General features: G+C 46.8%; 1 protein-coding gene across 1 annotated transcript in view; it reads left to right on the top strand.

Moving 5' to 3' along the window:
• The window catches only part of LOC8052308 (lactadherin), a 115,535-nt gene that overhangs the window by 74,883 nt on the left and 21,203 nt on the right, over nt 1-19,449 (top strand). The window contains exons 2-5 of the mRNA XM_040213485.3: nt 4,578-4,777; nt 9,181-9,303; nt 13,745-13,883; nt 15,003-15,146. Coding sequence (XP_040069419.1) covers nt 4,578-4,777; nt 9,181-9,303; nt 13,745-13,883; nt 15,003-15,146 — 606 coding nt within the window. The remainder of the gene's footprint in view (nt 1-4,577; nt 4,778-9,180; nt 9,304-13,744; nt 13,884-15,002; nt 15,147-19,449) is intronic.

Here is a 19,449-nt window from a genome sequence, read left to right as displayed (position 1 = left end):
AGTGCCCGTGTTGTATATTCAATAACGTGGCTCTTGATTCTCGCAGATGATGATGATACCGTGTCTCTAAAAGCTCATAAACAAAGAATACTACATGTACACGGGGCGAGACAAACAGTGGGAGGATTTCTGGAGCACAAACGAGCACGTACCACGGGACACTAAGCCTCGTACCGCGCGCGTTCCACGCGGCGGCGTGTGTTTCCAGAACACCTCCGATTGGACACATTTCGTTTCTTGTGCCTTAATAAGACAGGTAGGAAACGCCAGAAAGCCAAGGTGGAGTGGTGTAGAGGTTAGCACACCCGACCGGACATTGGGAGGCCCAGAGTTCAAATCCTGGCTCCGCCGTTTTTCGGCTTTCGGCGGGTTCCTGAAAACTTTGATTCTTTGATTCATTGGATTAAGTAGGGTTCATTGATCTGCACATATTCGTTTATATATATATATACTATATATATTTCGTTTATATATATATTTTACGGCCGAAACGTCGAAGATTAAATCGTCCGTTGTTGCTGTTTTTCACTAGGGGTTTTTTTCTTCTCAGTTTTATACCCACGCCTTCGGCCTCCCGCCACCATGCCCGTTATATATATATATATATATATATATATGTAGAAAGTAAAATTTCGGGGAATGTTCTGCTGACTCCTGAACCCCCCCCCCCCCCCCCCCCCCTGAGGGGTATACAGGAAGCTCTCCTCAATTGCATTGGACAGAACGACGGCCGCGCCGAATCATCTTGTGGTGGAGTGTTTTATGTGGCGGCACCTCTCCCCCCACCCCCTCCTCTCGCCGCCAGAGCACGTGATCAGGCGACGTCTCGAAATGCGATGCAGTTGACATGATCGCGGATGCGAAGACGGCATCGCTGCTGCCGTCATGTGTGTTTTTGGCCGTTCTTCGTTGTAGAGTTTTTTTATGTATTCTAGGGGAATGTCCTGCATTCTCTTATACTCCGTTTCACTTTATGTTGTTCCGCAGACAAGGTTAGAAGCGCGAGCTCATAGCATTGGGAGCTACTCTTAGCGCGCGAAAGCTTGTACCGCCGAGATCTGCCCCAGAGCAAGGAGCTCGCGCTTGTAGCCTTTCCTGCGGTACATCATAAGGTGAAACAGAATATAGTAAAGCATTTGGACTGCTTTACACACCCTAGCCACTGGTAGAGGCACTCTACCACTGGCTAGGGTGCCTACATGTCTGTCTATCTCAGGGTGAAGACATCCATTGTTGCCTGAATGTGCCAGCGCGTGACGCTCTCGCGCACTCGGTGCGTGACTTTGGCGGTAAAATGGCGTCTATGCATTAGCCAAAGCTACGCGCCTGAGCTGAGTGACACCGGATTGCGCGCACTTCAAAACGCATAAGAAAACGATTGGGCGGAGAAATGGCTGAGTTGGCACCACTCAAACAAAGGCGCGCGTGTGTATGAAGGCACTCTACCACTGGCGGAAGCTTTTGGCCCTCTATTGATGGTTGGCCGAAGATTCCAGGTTTCGTAACTATTAGCGGCAAGTTGTTCTGGTGGCGCCCTCCAATGGTTCCGTCTTGTGACGTCATTACCTTGTGAACAACAAGTTCGATGGTGTTTGTAATTAGCATGGTGGAAGCTTGAAATCATTGCGCTCTAAAATCAACGCTGCCAACACCGTCAAAATTGAAGTACTTACATTTTTCTTATTTTCGCCGATGAGAAATCCTTTGTTGACGTCATTCGGCCAATCGCGGAAGGTCGACCGCAGCGACGCTTTCGATTGCGCGCACGTCGCCAATACTCGGGGCCAACTTTCTGTGCCATTTTATAAGTGAAGAGTGCGCGTGCACAGCTTTCATCGGCGCTCAAAGTTATACGAGCGCACGAGCACTCATACCTTTGGCTTCATTGCCACAAAAAGTTTTCCCCGAAGTATCCGCCACTTCAGCGCGTCGTTCGCCCTCTCGCGGACGAACGAAGAATCAAAGGAGCGGTAAGGGCGGTGCCCTACCGAAAAATCCGGTATAACTTTCCCTATCCGGAATATGGAACCGGAAATTTGTTACTGGAAACTCGAAATCCAGATTGCAGACAAAGGAATAATTTCTGAAAACCTAAATTCCAGATAAAGTCCAGATAGAATCCAGATAGATTTCCGGTTCCATAATCCGGATAGCGAAAAGTTATACCGGATTTTTCGGTAGGGTGGCAGGGATTGTCAGCCTTGGTGCTGCTGTTACCGTATACGGTTCTGGTCGGCGTGTTCATGCATCGTACAGTTTTAACGAACAAAGCGAGTGCGTTAAAATAGGAATGGTTTTGCTGCGCTCCGCAACTTTTAAAAATTAACATGTTCATTTTCTTAAAGGGTTTCTGCAACTAAATTCTCGAGGTTATTTTATTGTCTAAATGTCAACCACGTTCAGGCTATACCACAGAGACACTCATTTTTTGTTCGAAAATACGCCAAAACAATTTTGAAACCGAATAAATAGATTATCAGATTGCACCTGGTGGATGTTGTCGAATGTCGTTATGTCAAACTTCCCATAAAAACATCGCCGCTCTGCGGAAGGTCGGCGGGAAGCCGTGGGCGCGCGAGCCCTGTCAAACGTGGCTGAACCGGATTTCCTGGCTTCTCTGCCGCGCCTATTCAACAACCAAAGGTCAGTCTCTTCTCCGCCTCCACTGAACAGCCATCGGAAATCTCAAGCAGCCATGCTTTAACGCGTTGGCGCCACCAAGTGGCGAAGCTCACAACCACGTCAGCCTCCCTGTAGCTTTCCCCGTGAAGGTGAACATGACGTCACGACCGTGCTGGAGGCGCCGGATCTCCCGAGACGCATCACGCTCTCCGATGGCTGACCTTCGAGAGCTCGCTCCTGTCGACCGTTTGGAACGAGAAATATCCCCACAAGTTAAAAATACGAACGCGCGATGGTCATTAGCAGACTTTGCTCATCATGTTTAACTCGCATCTCAACGTAAACGGTATATTTGAATTTTCATTTCATTTCATTTTTTGTTCATACACCCTACAAAAGACATGGTGTTCGCTGCATACATGATGACAGAATTACCTGCGGATGCCCCTCAAGCATGATTCTGAAGCATGTTTGCTTTATACATGCGTACGCTTCGGACATATGCCTGCAGACAGTCTTTCTATGAGGAATGTGACAGGATGGTTATACAAGGAATAAACATGCCTCAGACATTGTTTTCCGACTGCCTTTTGTATGGTGTATTATCAGTGTAACCCCGGCTTCAGGCCGGAGTCAAACTGCTAAGGCCCTGTCACATTGAGGAAACACGGCGGAAACATGAACAAAACATGTTTCTCAACAGTCGGGAAACATGTCGGCTGTCGACTCTGTTGCCCGACAACCCTGTCACATTGAGGAAACAGCAACACAACATGGACGACAGCGACAATGTTGTCTCGGTGTGGCAGCTTTTGGCAACGGAAACCTCGACAACTTGTGTCGGACGACACGTGTTGCCCATTTCGGTGGCTGAGCGAATTTTTTTCCAGCAACACGGCAACATCTATATTTTTCTGTACAGATAGTCGCACGAGAATACTTCGATAATTGACAACTCAAGCGTGAAGGGCCATTTTGAACGCGGCTTCTTGCGCGGCGGCAGCTGATCGTCAGAATCATCTGAATCGATGGCACCAAGAAGCACCAAAGCAGAAGCTGCTGCTGTGGCCGGCGCGTATGCCATCGTGCAAGGGTCTAGCCCTGCAGCAGAACGCAACCGCCAAATCCAGAGAACACGAGATGGTTCGCGCGGCTGATGAATCGACTACGGTAGAGCGACGTCGATGAGACGGCGATCCAAAATGGCAACGATTCAAGGGGCGAGCGGAGCCAGCGGATCTGAGCCTAGCCGCCTATACTTCGTTTCAGCTTCGGTCCAGACGCAGCCAATGCTACAAGCGCGAGCATCTGGCCCAGAACAGTGCTTGCACTGCACGAGCGCGCGTGCTTGGCAGGGATGCTGAAAGCCCGGAGCTCGCGCTTGTAGCTTAGCCGAGCCGGCCGGGAAGACGAGGGCGAGAGAGAGAGGGAGGCAGCGCGCAGGAGAGGAGGCAATTTGTGTTCTTCCAACACGCTTTCTCGGTGTGACAGGATGTTCCCCGAGTGTCGGAGAACAAGTTGGGAAACATGGTTTTCGGACGACAGCAACATGTTTCCGGACTGTTGCTGTTTCCGCAATGTGACATGGTCCCCGAAAACATGTTTTCCTCGTGTTGAAGGACAAAGTTCTCCGACTGTTTCCGCAGTGTGACAGAGCCATTATAGATCATAAAAAAGACAGTCTGCAAACAGATTCGAACGCGACTCACCACGAGATTCGTGCTTCGAGTGCCGCATGGCAACGAGTTCAAGGAGGAACTGCACGCTGCGTTCGAACCGCGGATGAGTGATGTCTGGCAGACTGTTGTTTGTATGATATATAAGTAGTGTTACCCCGGCTTTCGAGTGTTAGTACACTGACACGCTAGTTTACGACATCGAGGGTGCAATTTTTTTATTTTTTTTTTTTATAGTTTGTACGTTATTCTTGAGGAGCCTGCCCTGCTTCGATGCAGGGTCCAGCTGCGTGCCGGGGCCCTTGGGCTTGCTCGCCGGCGGCCTTCAGGAGTGGCAGCTGAGTGCCAGCTCAACCCGGATGCCCGAGTGCCAGCTGAGGTTCTCCCGCGTGCTCGAGCTACCTTCCAAGGGCGCCTGGTGCCCCGCCAGGGACGCCGACACTGAATGGATACAGGTCGACCTCGGCGCCGATGCCAGGGTGAGGCACCGAGACGCGCGACATGTGCTTGGAAGAGAAACAAGCTGCGGCACCCTGCGCGTGCATGTATTCCGGTATTGCTGAGGACGGGGCATCGAAAAAGAGAAAGAGAAAGGAGAGAGGGAACGTTGTTATCACGTCCTGGATTAAGGAGCGACGCCAAAGGGATTGATTTTAACGTTGGGTTTTATTCTAACTGCTCACCGATGCTCAAGCTTGGGCACGCTTTGGCTGCCCCAGCTCTTCTCTGTAGCACTACCCCAACCGCATAATTAAAGGGCGAGGAGTGAAAATTTCCGTAGCTCCGTTAAATGAGGTAAATACGGGTTGGGAGATTTTGATTAGAGTGGCATGGACGATGTCGGTTGAAGTTTTGCCACGGTGAGTTGGAGAATGTTGGGGCTGCACTTGTTTGTTGAGGTCTGACACCTTGGCGGTGATGTGGTATGGCAGGACGTAGCAATGGAGAAACTTGATGGCTTGATCTTGGTGCCGACGTGCTGTCCATAGCCACACAAGATCACCAATAGACTACTTCCATAAAGCCCTGCATGCAACACGGCGCGCGTTGCACTCTGGGAACTAGTTGGCCAGGGAGGAGTGTGGCATGGTTTCGGTTTCGATCGACACGTCGACAAGAGATTACACACAGAGCGTGGACTATTAACGGCCGTTATCTGATGTTTTCTGGTCCCGAGAGCGTCATTTGTGGTCTCTGAACTAACCTAAATGGCCAGACCTCGAAGCTTTAGCACAAGCCCGAGACGTATAGCATGTCTTAACACAGGCTTGTTGTATTTTTGTACTTGGGCCTTTCTGTTAGCGTTTCGAGGTATGTGGACGAGTCAATGCTGGGTATTTTGACGCTGCGAAGCTCGGGGATCTTGCTTGTGTACGAATCAACAAGCTGTAGCAACCAATAAGTATGCATACATTGAGCTCGAGCCTTTACATTAGCACTGTTGATCAGGAAGTAAGTTTGTTTGTTTTCGTGAGTCAATAGACGAAATATAATTTTTTGCAATTACTGTTTTTCTTAATACATCTGAGTACGCGAGGTAAAACTCGGAGGCGCCATTGAAAAGCTCAATTATAACACCCTTCTTATCTCTTATTTGTACTGACCCGCAGCACTGCACGAAGCGAAGTCCCCACCCGCTTGCATTTTACTAATATTCAACATCGCGTATGCGCATAACGTTATCCTGCAATTGTATAGACGCATTCCCACACACAAACCGTTTTAAGAAAGCAAGAGTCGAGCGCTTGTGTGAAAAATGCCGCACCGTTTGCCAGAAGTACGCCGACGGGCATGAACCTTTATGCGGTGCGCCAAACGAACGAAATTATTCAAAGTGCATTTGACGTTTGCTAATGGTCATCATGTTTGTTATGTGTTTGCTTTCTTCCTGCCTAAGTATGCCGAAATCATTTCAGACACACCGTTCAGGCACAGATCTTGGACGTCAGTAAAAGCTCGTCTAAAAAGGCTTAGGGAGGACTAGGGGACGCTTGTTAGGGCCTCCGTCGTAGCTCGCCGATCTCAGCGTTTGCGAAAACTTAATCTTCTATCAGCATAAAATTTGAGTGGGGGATATATGATGACATGCGGAACACATCATAGTAACTTTGGTGCAGTAGTAAGGTCGAATTTATTGCGTTTCTTTAAAAGTTCATGCGTCAACGCTGGGCTCAATTTTGATACTCCTGTGAGGATGCGGTTTGCTTTTCGCCCAATTAAGTAACCAGAAGCGGACGTTTGGCAAACAAAATACGTGTAAGGCTCCAGGTGACCAAATTTCAGTTGTAGCTAACTGGTACTAGACGGGATTATTGAAATTGAACTCAAAGGTGAGGTGACTAAGCCACGTCTTACTACGTTTGCATACGCACTCATAATATCTGGTGTTTCGGGAACCAAGAAATGTGTGCCCGGTCTTCGTTTTGTATCGCTCGAGAATGAGTGTATTGTACGTTTGTGAAAAGTCAGATAATCGAAAACGCAAGCAGCGCGTTCGGTCGCGGCGCGATAGCATGAGATGGAGCTGCTCAGTCGAAACCGAAACTGAGTGGCCAACTAGTTCCCAGAGTGCACTGCGTGGTATTTTGCCGCGATGGGGCGCGTCGGTTTTGGAAGAAGTCCATTGAGTAGGGCACAGTTTGACGAGCCTCAGTATACCGCTGGCATTGGTGCTGTTGTGAGGCTCTTGTGCGTAACCGGACGAATTGTCGCGCCTCTTCGGCACGGCGGACGAGCTGTGCCATTGTTTCCTCCAGGGGATCATCATGATGGTTATAAGCAAGCAGGGTGTCGAGACGGGTTGTTGGGGATAAATTGCAAAAGAGAAACAATGTTGTATCCGTGTGTGACCTAAGAGCAATGTTGTATGGTTGGTCGGCCCTTTATCACTCCTCAACTTTCGAAACGATACATTGGTCACAATTCATCCCTGAAATGCTTTCACGTGAATGAACAATCAGCCGGAAATAAAATGTCTGGCGGCGGACGAGCTGTTGTTGAACCAATTGTTTTTTACTATTTGAATGCGGCCATGTTCACACAAACTTGGTATTTAGATGATGACCATGCCATTTTTTGTCGGATTATATGCCTACTTTTTACCGTATCCCTCGGTGTGCAGGGCGTTGCCATTCTGACTAGGAAAAATCCTTGTTGCGTAAAACTGAATATTGAAGGTCGGTTATGGCGGCGCCCATGCACAGCTACTGCAAAGCGTCTACATCTATGGTTCATAACGGGCTAGGAATTCAGAGCGCGCTTCGCCTCCAGCTAGAGTTTTCTGCCTGGTAACACTTCGTCGCACGTGCGGCCGAAACCCCGTGAAAGGCAACAAGCTGGTGCCGGAGGCGGGACTTCTACTGATTTCTTAGCCTGTCGCCGACTCTGGAGGGGTTTCTAGCTATATCAGATTTTGCCCGAGCTCTCTGTCATAACTGCGTTGAGCCTCTGGGACGTGACTGTATGACCTCTTTTGTTTTTATATTGTCTTTTTATAATTAGTGTTTAAGAAATATGAAGGTGAACAAAACTCCAAACTTGGAGCCCCATTCATGGACATACGCTAATACTTTATTAGATAGCTTTTTGTTGTTCTGTTTCGAATCATTTTGTGGCGGAATGGGAATCATTCTTTCTGTTATGTACCCAGAAGTCATACCACCTAGACGAGAACGCCCGCGCGCGTGACGTCATTGTTGGCGGATCCCTGCCCCAAGCAGCAAATTCGCTGAAGCTCTACGAGAACACGCCTTAAATCGGCAGACGTGTGCGTCTTGACGTCGCTGTTTTCTAGCGTCGTCAAGACGCACAAGCAGCACGTTGTTTGGCCAAGCATTGGCCAATAGCTGTTTATGGTCGCTAGGCCATGGCCAAAGAGTGGCCATTCATCGGCCAATATTTGGCCGATGGCTGGTGGCCAGTGGTCATTGGCCAATGGCCAGAGAGAGGCTAATCATTGGCCAATGGCTGGTCACTGTCTGGCCACTGGCCAAAACACCATTACCAGCTATTGGCCAATGATTGGCCAAAGCTGTGCTGCTTGGGACGCTAACTCGAGTTGTGGCGCTGCGTAGACCCACTAGAGCTGACGTTGGGGCAAAAGGCGCAGGCCTCATCTTCTAGGTACTATGAAGAGCGCGAGTTTGTCTGCTTATTTTGCAGGGGTTGTGGTGACGTCAGAACACCGAACTTTGATTGGCTCTGCTTCCAAGATTCTGGGTAAGCCTCAAAGTAAGCTGCCCTAGGGTCTACCCACTATCCTTCAATCAGATCCAAGCAGAGCTCGGCGTTCTGACGTCACCACAACCCCTACAAAAGGAGCAGACGAACTTGCGCTCCGCATTGCCTGCAGCATGTGAAAGAGCGCCTCTCGGTCAGACGTCTGAGTTTTGACTATCGGCATACACTGCCATTTATGTTCGCGGTATGTCACTGTACTTTGCTGTAATTGGGTGCTGGCTGAACCGAGAGCTACAGAGAGTGGTATTAAAATTGAAGAGAAAAACATTTAGATATTGTGGTAAGACCTAACCATAAGTTCTGATTCACGGGGCCGTCGCAGCTCCTTGTGTACTTAAACTGATTCTGCCCTGTGTATGTTCAGACTGTGAGAAATTAGTCAGCCCCAACTGACATATGTTGTCTCCATTGTAGCTAAGAAATTTAGCCAGTGCAGTACGACTGCTAGCCTGGGAGTGTTTAACGTGCAGCACGCAGTTGGGATTACACGAACACACATGGGTACGATGATAATGAAGGCCGAAACAGGCAGTGGTGTGGACAGTGGTGGGGATTCAACTCTAGAGTGCTTGAATTTAAAGCTATTGTGTAGAAACACGTGAGTGGGTAGGCGTTACTTATGATGGGTATGACGTCACGGCAGGTCACAGGCCTGCTGACCCAGGGTCGAGGAGACGGCCGCGAGTGGGTGTCCTCCTTCTCGGTGTCCTACAGCATGGACGCCTTCCACTGGAAGCACTGCCTCGACGCCAACGGACACCGAAAGGTGAGGCCCGTTTTTCCACACTTATAGAGCCATTCACAGTAGCAATTGGCCTGTCTCCTTGGGTTAAAAGTACAGTGATATCCCAGTAAGCATTTTGGTGCTTACAGAATATTACAAATGATGTCAACAACTGTTTGAAGCTTGCCACTTGACGTAGAAGGCGGTATGTCAGTTGACGCCTTCGATCAGGCGCTCTTGGGCTGCTTGCTCTTGATGAGAGAGTAGGAAGCGATGGGAATTCATTTTCATCCTCTAACTGCAGTGTAGAGTCCAGATTTTTTATGTTGATAAGTGCCTTGTTTTTCTTTTTCTTTTTAATAGTTTGTTCTGTCTTGATGAAGAGTGTTGGTGAGCATTGGTTAATTTTTCTTGCAGTTGATGAGCTTTCAGATTGTGTTTTGTTATCGAAACGTGTGTTTCAGGATATGCTTCAGTTTGTGGCATCTTCGAGCACAGTATAGATTGTCTTACTGTTGTATAACCAACATTTCCTTCGCTCTTGTACTTGTAATTGTTTTATTTTCTTTGGTATGCTGGACATAGAGGAGATGTTGAGTTGTGAACTTCGCCGCAGTTTGAGCAAAGTAGGTTGTTTGCGTCGCACTTGGTCTGATCATGAGAACCGCTGCATCGTGAGCATCACTCCTCCTTTGTGCATTTGGCTCGAATATGCCCAAAGCTGTTACGTTTCGAGCATTGGTGAGGTTTTTCAATGTGCGGCTGTATTACGTACCGCGAATATTCGTGAGTGACATATTCAGGTAAAGCGTACGTGCGAATGACGACTATTAGTCTCAGATGAGCCTAGTCGACCAATGGAGCTCACAGGTGCTGTTACACGAACACCCACTTGTAGTTTTGCTTTGGTGATGTCTGCCGGTACCCTGTGGATCACTCCAGCTGCCGATTCGCGTGGTGGAGAGTCGTAAGCTTGAACAGAAATTCCTCCGATAATTGTGAGTACCAGGTAAGCTTTCGTGGCATCACCCCTCTAGTGTCTATTGCCAGCACGTTCAGTCTACGATATATGACCGGACCAGGGTGACTCCGTCTGGTGCAGACATTTCCAGCTTCCCTTTGTATTTTATGGTGTTAACTGCTGTGATAATAATAATAATAATAATAATAATATCTTTATTTCCATCAATTTTGATGGGGGAGCCCGAGGAAAAAAGCTGCGATATGCAGCTTGACTGGTCCTCGGTCCCCTTACAGTGGTCAGCGGCAAGCATCAGGAAACAAAGATGAAAATCACGTCAACTAGCAGCTGCAGGTATTGTTAACAGAAAAACAAAACATATAACGCTTTATGAAAGGAATGCATTATGTACAAAAATATTCACGCAAGTCTTTGAAAGTCAAGTTTTCAAGAGAAACATTACTACTGCAAAAAGTATTTAACAAATTTGGAAGAGTAAATTGGAGCATCTGAGAGCCATAGTTCGTTCGCTGGGTGACCATCTTCCACTTCTCCGCATGACGAGTAGAATACACTGGTGAATTTTCCTCTAACAATGCAAGATTTTCTAGGAAACATGTGCCCTTTAATCTTTCACTCTTAAAACTGGTACAAAGTCGATACGAATACAATTTATGAACATCAATTATCCTATAGGTTCTAAATAATTCGGCAGTGTGAAAATCAAAAGGCACATTACCTATACCTCTGAGTATTTTCTTTTGCCATCATCTTGGATGGGCCCTGGGGCTTGAGTATCACCTTGAGATGGGGTTGCCGATTATTCGGGATCAGAGCTTTATTGCTCACTTTAAAGTTGACAAAATCTTTATGTCGCTTTCGGCCTTGCGTCAGCTAATAATCAGGATCTTCCGGATCATCAGGAATGCTCTCGCAGTATTAGATGATGTTCAATGCGCTAAACCTACCCGCTGACTTACCTTCCATTTCGATTTGTGACGTATCTTGGGCAGAGGAACGACTAGCCCTGGTCAAAATAGGTGGTTTTTCTCCCAAAAACCGCATAATATCTTGTGTTAATTTAGCCAGAAAATTCAGACTTCATTAAAATCCAAAAATATTGGTACTATTTTAATAGCAGCAGTAATGAATCAAACTTCTTCCCTTTTTTGTCGTATAGTTGTCGCCGCAGGGGTGTCGTCGTAAGTTGTCGTCATAAGTGTCGTCGTAAGTTGTAAGCTGTCGTCGCAAGTTGTCGTCGTAGGTCGTCGACGTCGGTCATCGTCGTGGTTCGCCTTCATTCGTCACAATTTTCCATCGTTTGATGTAGCTCGGCGTGGCTGTTGATCATCACCCGTCATTCTTCTCGTCTTGCCCCACTTTCGTTTGTAATCCACCCCGAATGTGTTCGTTGTCTTCTGCACGGGAGTGTTGAGCGTGGGTAGAAGTTGCCCCCGCTTTTCCTCCAGAATTTCACGAATGAAAAATGATCGACTAATATAAGACTGAAATAAACTTTAAATGGTGTGAACTTGCGCCTACGAACTTAAACAAAAAGAAACCGTACATCGTGCAACGACAAAAATTGAGCGACTGTCTCGAAGCAGCGCGTTATCGTTGCTCTTATACACGCAGTAAGTTCACGATTGTTCACAACCAGAACACATGCTGACATTCGAGAATGATCTGAAACTTTCCAGAAAAGCACATAATTATAAAAAAGAACGATTCGGGTCGAGCGGTGTTCGAACCCGGTTCCTCCGCGCGGCAGCCGCATTCGTTGCCAACTCCGCCACGCTCGTGGCAGTAGGGAGTTTTACGGAACCGTTTTTGCACGTCCGTTACGGATGGGCCCTCCGGTACGAACTGCGCATGCGGTACTGCAGAAGACTCCTACACGCACAGTTAGTACTGGAACGCCAATCGTACCGTATCGAATGTGAAAAACGGTTCCCTAGAACTCTCTAATATCACGTGACAAGGCGCCCCGCACGTCACTGCGGTCCTCCCGAAGGCCGCACGACACTCAAGACGCCACTAGATTAGCCGGAATGACTTGTAGCGCCCTCTGAGGTCCATTGTAAGGTGAAACAAAGTACTATTCGGCGAGTAATCGTTCCAAAATGTGTCTCGGGCGCATACATGAACACAATCAAAACGCAGCAAGAGAAGGCGCATAGAAGGCGCGATGGCGAGGCAGCCAAGCGCGCGTCGCCATTGTTTGAGGTCGGTGGGAAACAATAGCACGTGGGCGCGTCAGGCAAACAAACGCACGAGGGGCGCGAGGAGCAGTCCAAGTAAACCTTAAGGGCTGTTTATACTCCGACGTTGAGCGCAGTGAACGCAGCGTAGCGCAGAACGCGCGCCCTCCATTGGCCGGTGGCCAGGAACTCGATTTCTGCGACCAATCAGTCACTGCGTGCGCTGCGCTATACGCCGCGCCAGTGGACGTTACGTTGAAGTATAAACGTGCCTTTACTTGCTGTATTGTGTCGGAGGGTGCCCGAAGTTTGCAGACAAACACCCTGCAGGAACGGAGGCGGAATGCTAAGAGGTTGCCGCCATCCTGGCATTTTTCCGTAGAAGTGCCGGCCCAAAAATATCTGCCGACATATATATATATAAGTGCGGGAGTTTCTATGCACAGCAATCTACAGCAAGACAGGCGTCTGTCGTGGCTACCTTTGCTCCGCCAGGGTCGTATAGCGACCGGCAGAATTTCACGGTTGCGAAGTATAACAAGTTGTAAATGAAGGAAATAAGCTGCATACGCGATGAACATGCCAATTTGAGGAACGTTCCAGGCACCCTAGTGGAGAAGTGTATTCAACGTCGCACATCCGTTTCTTTCTAAATAAAAAAAAAAAAAGATTCCGCAATAATTTCACATCGGGAGTAAGCCCTGAAATTCGCTGCTTATCTAGATGTGACAGATACAGCCAGACGTAGAGCTAAATTTAGGTAATTTCAGAAAACAAATTACGTCTTTGCTTGAAATTGTTTACCGGTAGACGACCTTGCTCAAACACTGTCTCTTTCATAGCATAAACTAACGGACAGACCGTTTCATTGGTTCGATTTCACATCTGCCAGATCGCAGAGCCATAGCCGCTAGACTATAGAAAGAGTTAACGTTTTGCCCAGACGACCTAGCTGGCTTTCAAATTTCACACACTCACTCAGACACAGCGTTCAGGCACCCAGTGTACAGAAGACACGACGTTTAGAGGAGTTTGCTTGAATGTCCTTTGACTGTTGTGTATGGTAAGAAGAAAACGGCGAACACCTAAAGTAAGTTTGACTGCTTTATACATAGGTATGCTTCAAACATGACTGCAGAAAATTTTTGTTTCACCAATGTGACAGGATTGTCATACCAAGAGACATGCCCTAGACAGCATATATACAGACTGTCCATTGTTTGATGTGTTATCGAAGTGTCACCGCCGCCAATACTTCCTTGTCTTTGGACAGTCTGTTTCACTCTGACGCTCCCTCTTCGCTGGTCCTGCGGTCACGTAGGTGTTCCTGGGCAACAGCGACTCCCACAGCCTGAAGCTGAGCTACCTTGATCCTCCACTCCAGACCCGGTTCCTCCGGCTGCACGTGCTCCAGTGGCACGGCAGGCCTAGCCTGCGCTTTGAGCCCCTCGGATGCCAGGGTACACCACAAAGTCTTCGACAGTTATACTTCCTTTCACTTGAAGTCCGACAGCAGCCGGTGTGCGGCGCTCGATGCTTGTGGATTCGCTGTCATCGGGGAAACCAGTGACGCGCAAAAAGAAAACGCAGGAGGGCGGTTCGTTCACTTTGCGAGATTGGTTTAGGGGCTTATAGAAAACGCGCAAAGGCAAAGACAGCAGCGACGATATTGATGCACTGATTGGCGCCGACTGATTGGGTCCATCTAATTTCAGCATCGGCTGTTGTCGGACATAAAGTCAAACGGAGTATATAGCTATAGCCCACAAATGTATTGTCTCGCGGTCATTGCGTTAAACACAACACCGCCATGGGTGCTCATAGTGCGCTCTTTTTAGCTAACACCCCCGCCAGATGCGTCTGACAAGGCTTAATTTGTGAACCGGGAGCGCTTATAGACCTTTCTAGCGCTTATCATCTGTGTTACAAAAATATGTCGCGTCACATGGCTGTAGACGCGTGTGCTACGTTTGACAGCTCTCCGAAGAAGGTACCTGCAGAACGCGTTTCCACTAACGAAGGTTGTAGCTCTCAGAAGGTGATTATTAAAAGTGTCTATACACCAACACACTGTTTACAAACAACTTCACGTTTGCCCACATCTGGCGTGGGTCCTGCGCGTGCGCACAAACCAGATTCCGTCTGCGCATGCACAGTGCCGACAGTAGCGCCACCGCTGTGGAATGACGTTAAAGAGTTCAGTTAGCCTATAGATGACTCGAACGTGACATTATTGCCTTCATGCTGGTGGTCATTTCTGCGCGTGTTCATGACGATGGAAATAAATTTCCAAGGTGCGAAATGCCCGCTCTAAAAGATTCGCGCTCATCAGCAAGGTAACCGCAATGGCCGCTGGCGTGACATAAGTGCAAGCCATGTATTTCATTTGCATGATACAGCTTCGTTTCGTGCTACCGAGAAGCTCGTTCTGTAACAGATTGCCAAAGTTTCATGTGAATGCGATGTGTGATGCTGTAGTGCCCGACTCGTGTTGAACTCTGCTGTCGATGTCAGCTATGTGTGTTCGGGTAGATTCGCTGCATCCTCGTTAAAGCGATTGGCGTCGGTGTTTCTATCAGAGTGCAACCAGGTGCTCTCGGTGCCTCCGGTGTCCCGGCTGACAGCGTCCAGCTGGCGTCCCTGGCACCCCCAGCAGGGGTCCTGCAGCCCGGACGAGGGACAGCTCTTCAGCAAGGGGGGCTGGTGCGCACTCAGGAACAATGGTAGATTCCACCGCACTACATGAGCATAGACAGCAAGCACCACGTGCTTTTGTATCCCTCCGACCTCAGCCAATGACAGTGCCCGCTTTGCAGCCTCGTCATTGCGCGTTCTCTGAGCGTTTTTTTTATGATGCCATTTGATCGGTGCGTTCTTTCTTAAGTTCCGACGCGCAAAAAACATGTTCTGTATACTTGCACGCCGGATAGCACAGCAACCAACGATGGAAGCTTGTAGATTGTTGATGACATTTCTGGATGTTGATAACTAAGGGGCATAGGCACATTCCGGAGGTGGTCTGGAATCTTCCCGAGGCGTTTCTGGCGCCTGTCACATATGCTAAAAATGCCGTGTCACTGGGAATTGGAATATTCCGCAAAGAACTAGGAATGCTGAGAACGCATTTCACAACCCCGTAGACATCAGCGCGCAGAAGGTAATTATTGGAATGGTCTATAGACGTTCAAGATATCTATGAACCGTTAATGGACAGTTTGTGGATCTTCTATGACGCCTAGGAAATTTCTGGGGCGCCTAGGATTTTTATTAAATATTGAAGGTGATAGGGCTGTGCGGCTGAAGTTTCGCCGCGCATAGGCAGCGCCACTCCTGCCCCTGGCAAGGCGCTGTCTTGCCAGGGGCAGACAGCGCCTTGACGCTGTCTCGACGCAGTCTTGCACTTGCGAGACACACTTCGCAAACAACAAATATTCCTATGCCTGGATTATTTCGTCCACCCCGGAGACCTGACACGCAGGCAACCATTCTTTGCGGAGGTTTGCGGAGGCGGAAAAAATGATCACAGTTTTTTAACGGACAGAAAGCTTCAACGCGGTGCCCGCCATTGCAACTGGCAGCGCGATGGGACGAGCGAACGGCTAAGTAGGGCAAATTTCGGCCACGGCGCGGCGCCACTGGTATCGTTCCAGCGCGCCCCCTGGCCCAGCCGAACGGTCCCATGGGTGTATGTTTTGAATAATTAGACTTCAGTCTTTATTTTTTGGCTCTGGAGAGCCGCGGCACATCGAAAAGGCAGCAGCCCGTACCATAGAGGGCGGCTGTGCGGCGTCTAGTGAACATGATAATGTGATGTCATATACATGCACCCATATATATGTTTTGAAAGTAAGTAACTATATATGAAACATATATAGTTACTTTTGTTCAACGTCAGTAGAACCACTCAGTTGGGAAACTGCCATAGAGACTGCTCTGAAAAAGTGGCCCCGACGGCCCCGATCTGTCCCCCAGAACCGAGCTAATGGCGAACTCTACGCTGCCATTTCTCCCGCAGCGGCCACTCGAGGAACTGCACGTTACTCCTATTTTGGCTTTAATCGGCTATTTTGGCGCCGAAACAGATACAGCGGAAGAGTTTACAGGGGTGCCACCCCCGTCTCCCCAGCGGACGCGCCGCGAATTACTACCGAAGTTAAGTCAAGTCAAATCAAAAGTCTTTATTTTCTCTCCGTTTGGAGAGGGGAGGCAGAGAAAAAAGCAACTCAGTGTTGCTTGACGAGCCTCTGCCCCCCTCCCTACAGCAGCAGAAAAAAAAAATATGTACACGTACACAAACTCATACAAATTGACAATCTCTACACCAATAAAACGAAAATAAGTGAGCTAAATCCCCTCCCTACCGCAGCAGAGAGAGAAAAAATATATACACGTACACAAACTCATACAAATTCACAATCTCTACACCACAAAAAAAAAAGTGAGGTAAATCGTACAATCGATTCATACTTTAACTATTCCAGAACGTGTTTAAGAAAATCATTAACAAATACAGAAAGCACGTCCTTCCGAGTTCCACTTAAAATATTTATATCCAATTCACTGCAACAATTTAAAAGGCGCGGTAGTGCATATCTCAGCATTTGATCGCCGTAATTGGTCCTGGAGTGCGGTACTGCCCACGCATCTTCAGAACGAGTGTCGTAGAGCGTTTCCCTGAACTGAAGATTTGAGATCGATAAAAGTAAACGGTTGGTACAAAACGACTTTTTATAGGCAAGGGCTAATTTGTAACTATAGTGACTTGTAATTTGCACAATATTAAATTTTTTAAACAATGGTTTCGTATGACTGTCATAGCTAGTATGACATATCGTACGAATCACTCTCTTCTGAAGAATATGCATTTGATTTATATTAGTCAAGGTCGTATTTCCCCATACCAAAAAGCAATAGTTATATTGAGCGTAGAAAATAGAGTTGTAAATGAGTATCATGGCCGAACTAGGACTCATATGGCGATATCTGTATGTTATACCCACAGCCTTCGATAGCTTTTTACATGTGTATTGCACCATATCGTTCCAAGTCATGTACTGATTAAAGATTACCCCCAGGACTTTTACACTCTCAACTATATCAATAGTGCCTGTACCAAGCAAAAGTACAGACCTAGGACTACAATTTGTATTCCGAGATCTAAATACCACGGCCTTTGTTTTACTTACATTTATTTGCAGGGAATTCGATAGTGCCCAAGCATTTAATTGATAAAGATAATGGTTCGCATTGCTTATAATTGTATCTATGTTAACGCCGGAAAAAAATATACTCGTATCGTCCGCATAAATAATGCAGTTCACATTACCATTAATATTTACTAGGTCATTAATATACAAGTTGAAGAGGAGTGGCCCCAATATACTGCCCTGTGGTACACCGGCGGTTAGTGGTCTGAAATTTGATCGTTTCTTATTTATTTCAACACACTGATGGCGGTTTTGAAGGTAACTAGTAATCATTTGTAAAGCGACCCCGCGAACACCATAAATGAACAGTTTCTTAAGTAACGTTTTATGATTTATGCGGTCGAAGGCTTTTGTGAAATCAATGAATATGCCGAGTGTTATCAGCTTCGCTTCGATGTTGCCTAAAAGTAGTTCTTTTTGTTTTAAAAGTGCAATCTCAATCGAGCGACCTTTCATAAATCCATATTGACAGGGCGTAATGATTGAAAATTTCTCACAAAAATTATTAAGCCTTTGATGTATGATTTTCTCTAATCCCTTGGAAAATATGGGTAAAACCGAAATAGGTCGATAATTTCCTAAGTCATTCTTATCACCGGTTTTATATATTACAGTCACCTTTGCTATATGCATTTTTTTTTGGAAAGGTACCATACTTAAGTGCTAAATTGAATATGTGCGTTAAATAGGGTAAAATCGCCCGCAATACATGTTTAATTGGTTTTATTTGAATGTCGTATATATCGAAGCTTTTACTGTTTTTTAAGTTTTGAAACGCTGAGAATACTTCCTCTTCGTCGGTTGGGGTAAGAAATAAGCTGTCAGAAACACTAAGCATGTATTTAGAGGCACTCATAGAACACACACTTTGAGCAGGCTTAACAAAATGTTCATTAAATTTCTCAGCTAAAGCTTCCCCCTCTATATCGGTGCCTTCGATTTTGATTTTCGTGATTATCTCCTTGTGCGGCCCATTCTTAAGTATACCGTTCAATTTTTTCCATATAACATCAGATCTGTTTACACCTTGAAATAAATTGTTAAAATAAGAACGCTTTGACTGCCTTAAGGCCCTGGTACACTGATTTCTTTGTTCCTTAAATTTAGCCAACACGCTAACGTCTCTGCTACGTACGAATTGATGGTAAAGGGTATTTTTCTTATTTATCATTTTTCTTATTTCTGACGTAACCCATGGTTTACGTGATTTGCGGGAAATATTTCGCTGTTGGTAGGGGAAGCAACGGTCGTATATCATAATAAACTTATCGAGAAAGTAATCAAATGCTTCGTCAGCTGATACGCTAGACAACACCGCACTCCAGTTCGCAGAAAATATCTGTTCTTCAAAATGTTGCAAGTTTTTTGTGCTGATATTTCTAAAAAAAGACTGAGCAACATTAGTTTTTTTGCTGTTGAAATTTACATGACTAAACATAAAGATCGGCAGGTGATCGCTAATCGTTACCCCGATCACGCCAGCAAGTATCTCTGTGGTGGGAACGTTCGTTAAAAATAAATCAAGCAACGTGTCATGTAGAGGCGCTATACGAGTGGGCAGTGAAATAACATTAGACAATCCATATGACTGATACAGTGACAGTAAATCAAGCTGATGTTTAGAGGAGGTTAGCATGTCTATATTAAAATCACCGCCAAGATAAAGACATGATTTATTTTCACCAACAACCTTTAAAAAATTTTCAAGAAATTCAAGGAAGGTCGCAACATTCCCAGATGGCGGTCGATAGACGACAGAAAATACAAATTTAGCATGTTGTAAAGTTAAAATCTCATAGTCCTTTGTTGTCGCTGTGAA

Source organism: Ixodes scapularis, unplaced genomic scaffold (genome assembly GCF_016920785.2).
Source record: "Ixodes scapularis isolate PalLabHiFi unplaced genomic scaffold, ASM1692078v2 PGA_scaffold12__126_contigs__length_90152505, whole genome shotgun sequence".
NCBI lineage: Eukaryota > Metazoa > Arthropoda > Arachnida > Ixodida > Ixodidae > Ixodes > Ixodes scapularis.
Note: the sequence above shows the minus strand (reverse complement) of the source record. Positions and strands in the feature narration are given on the sequence as shown.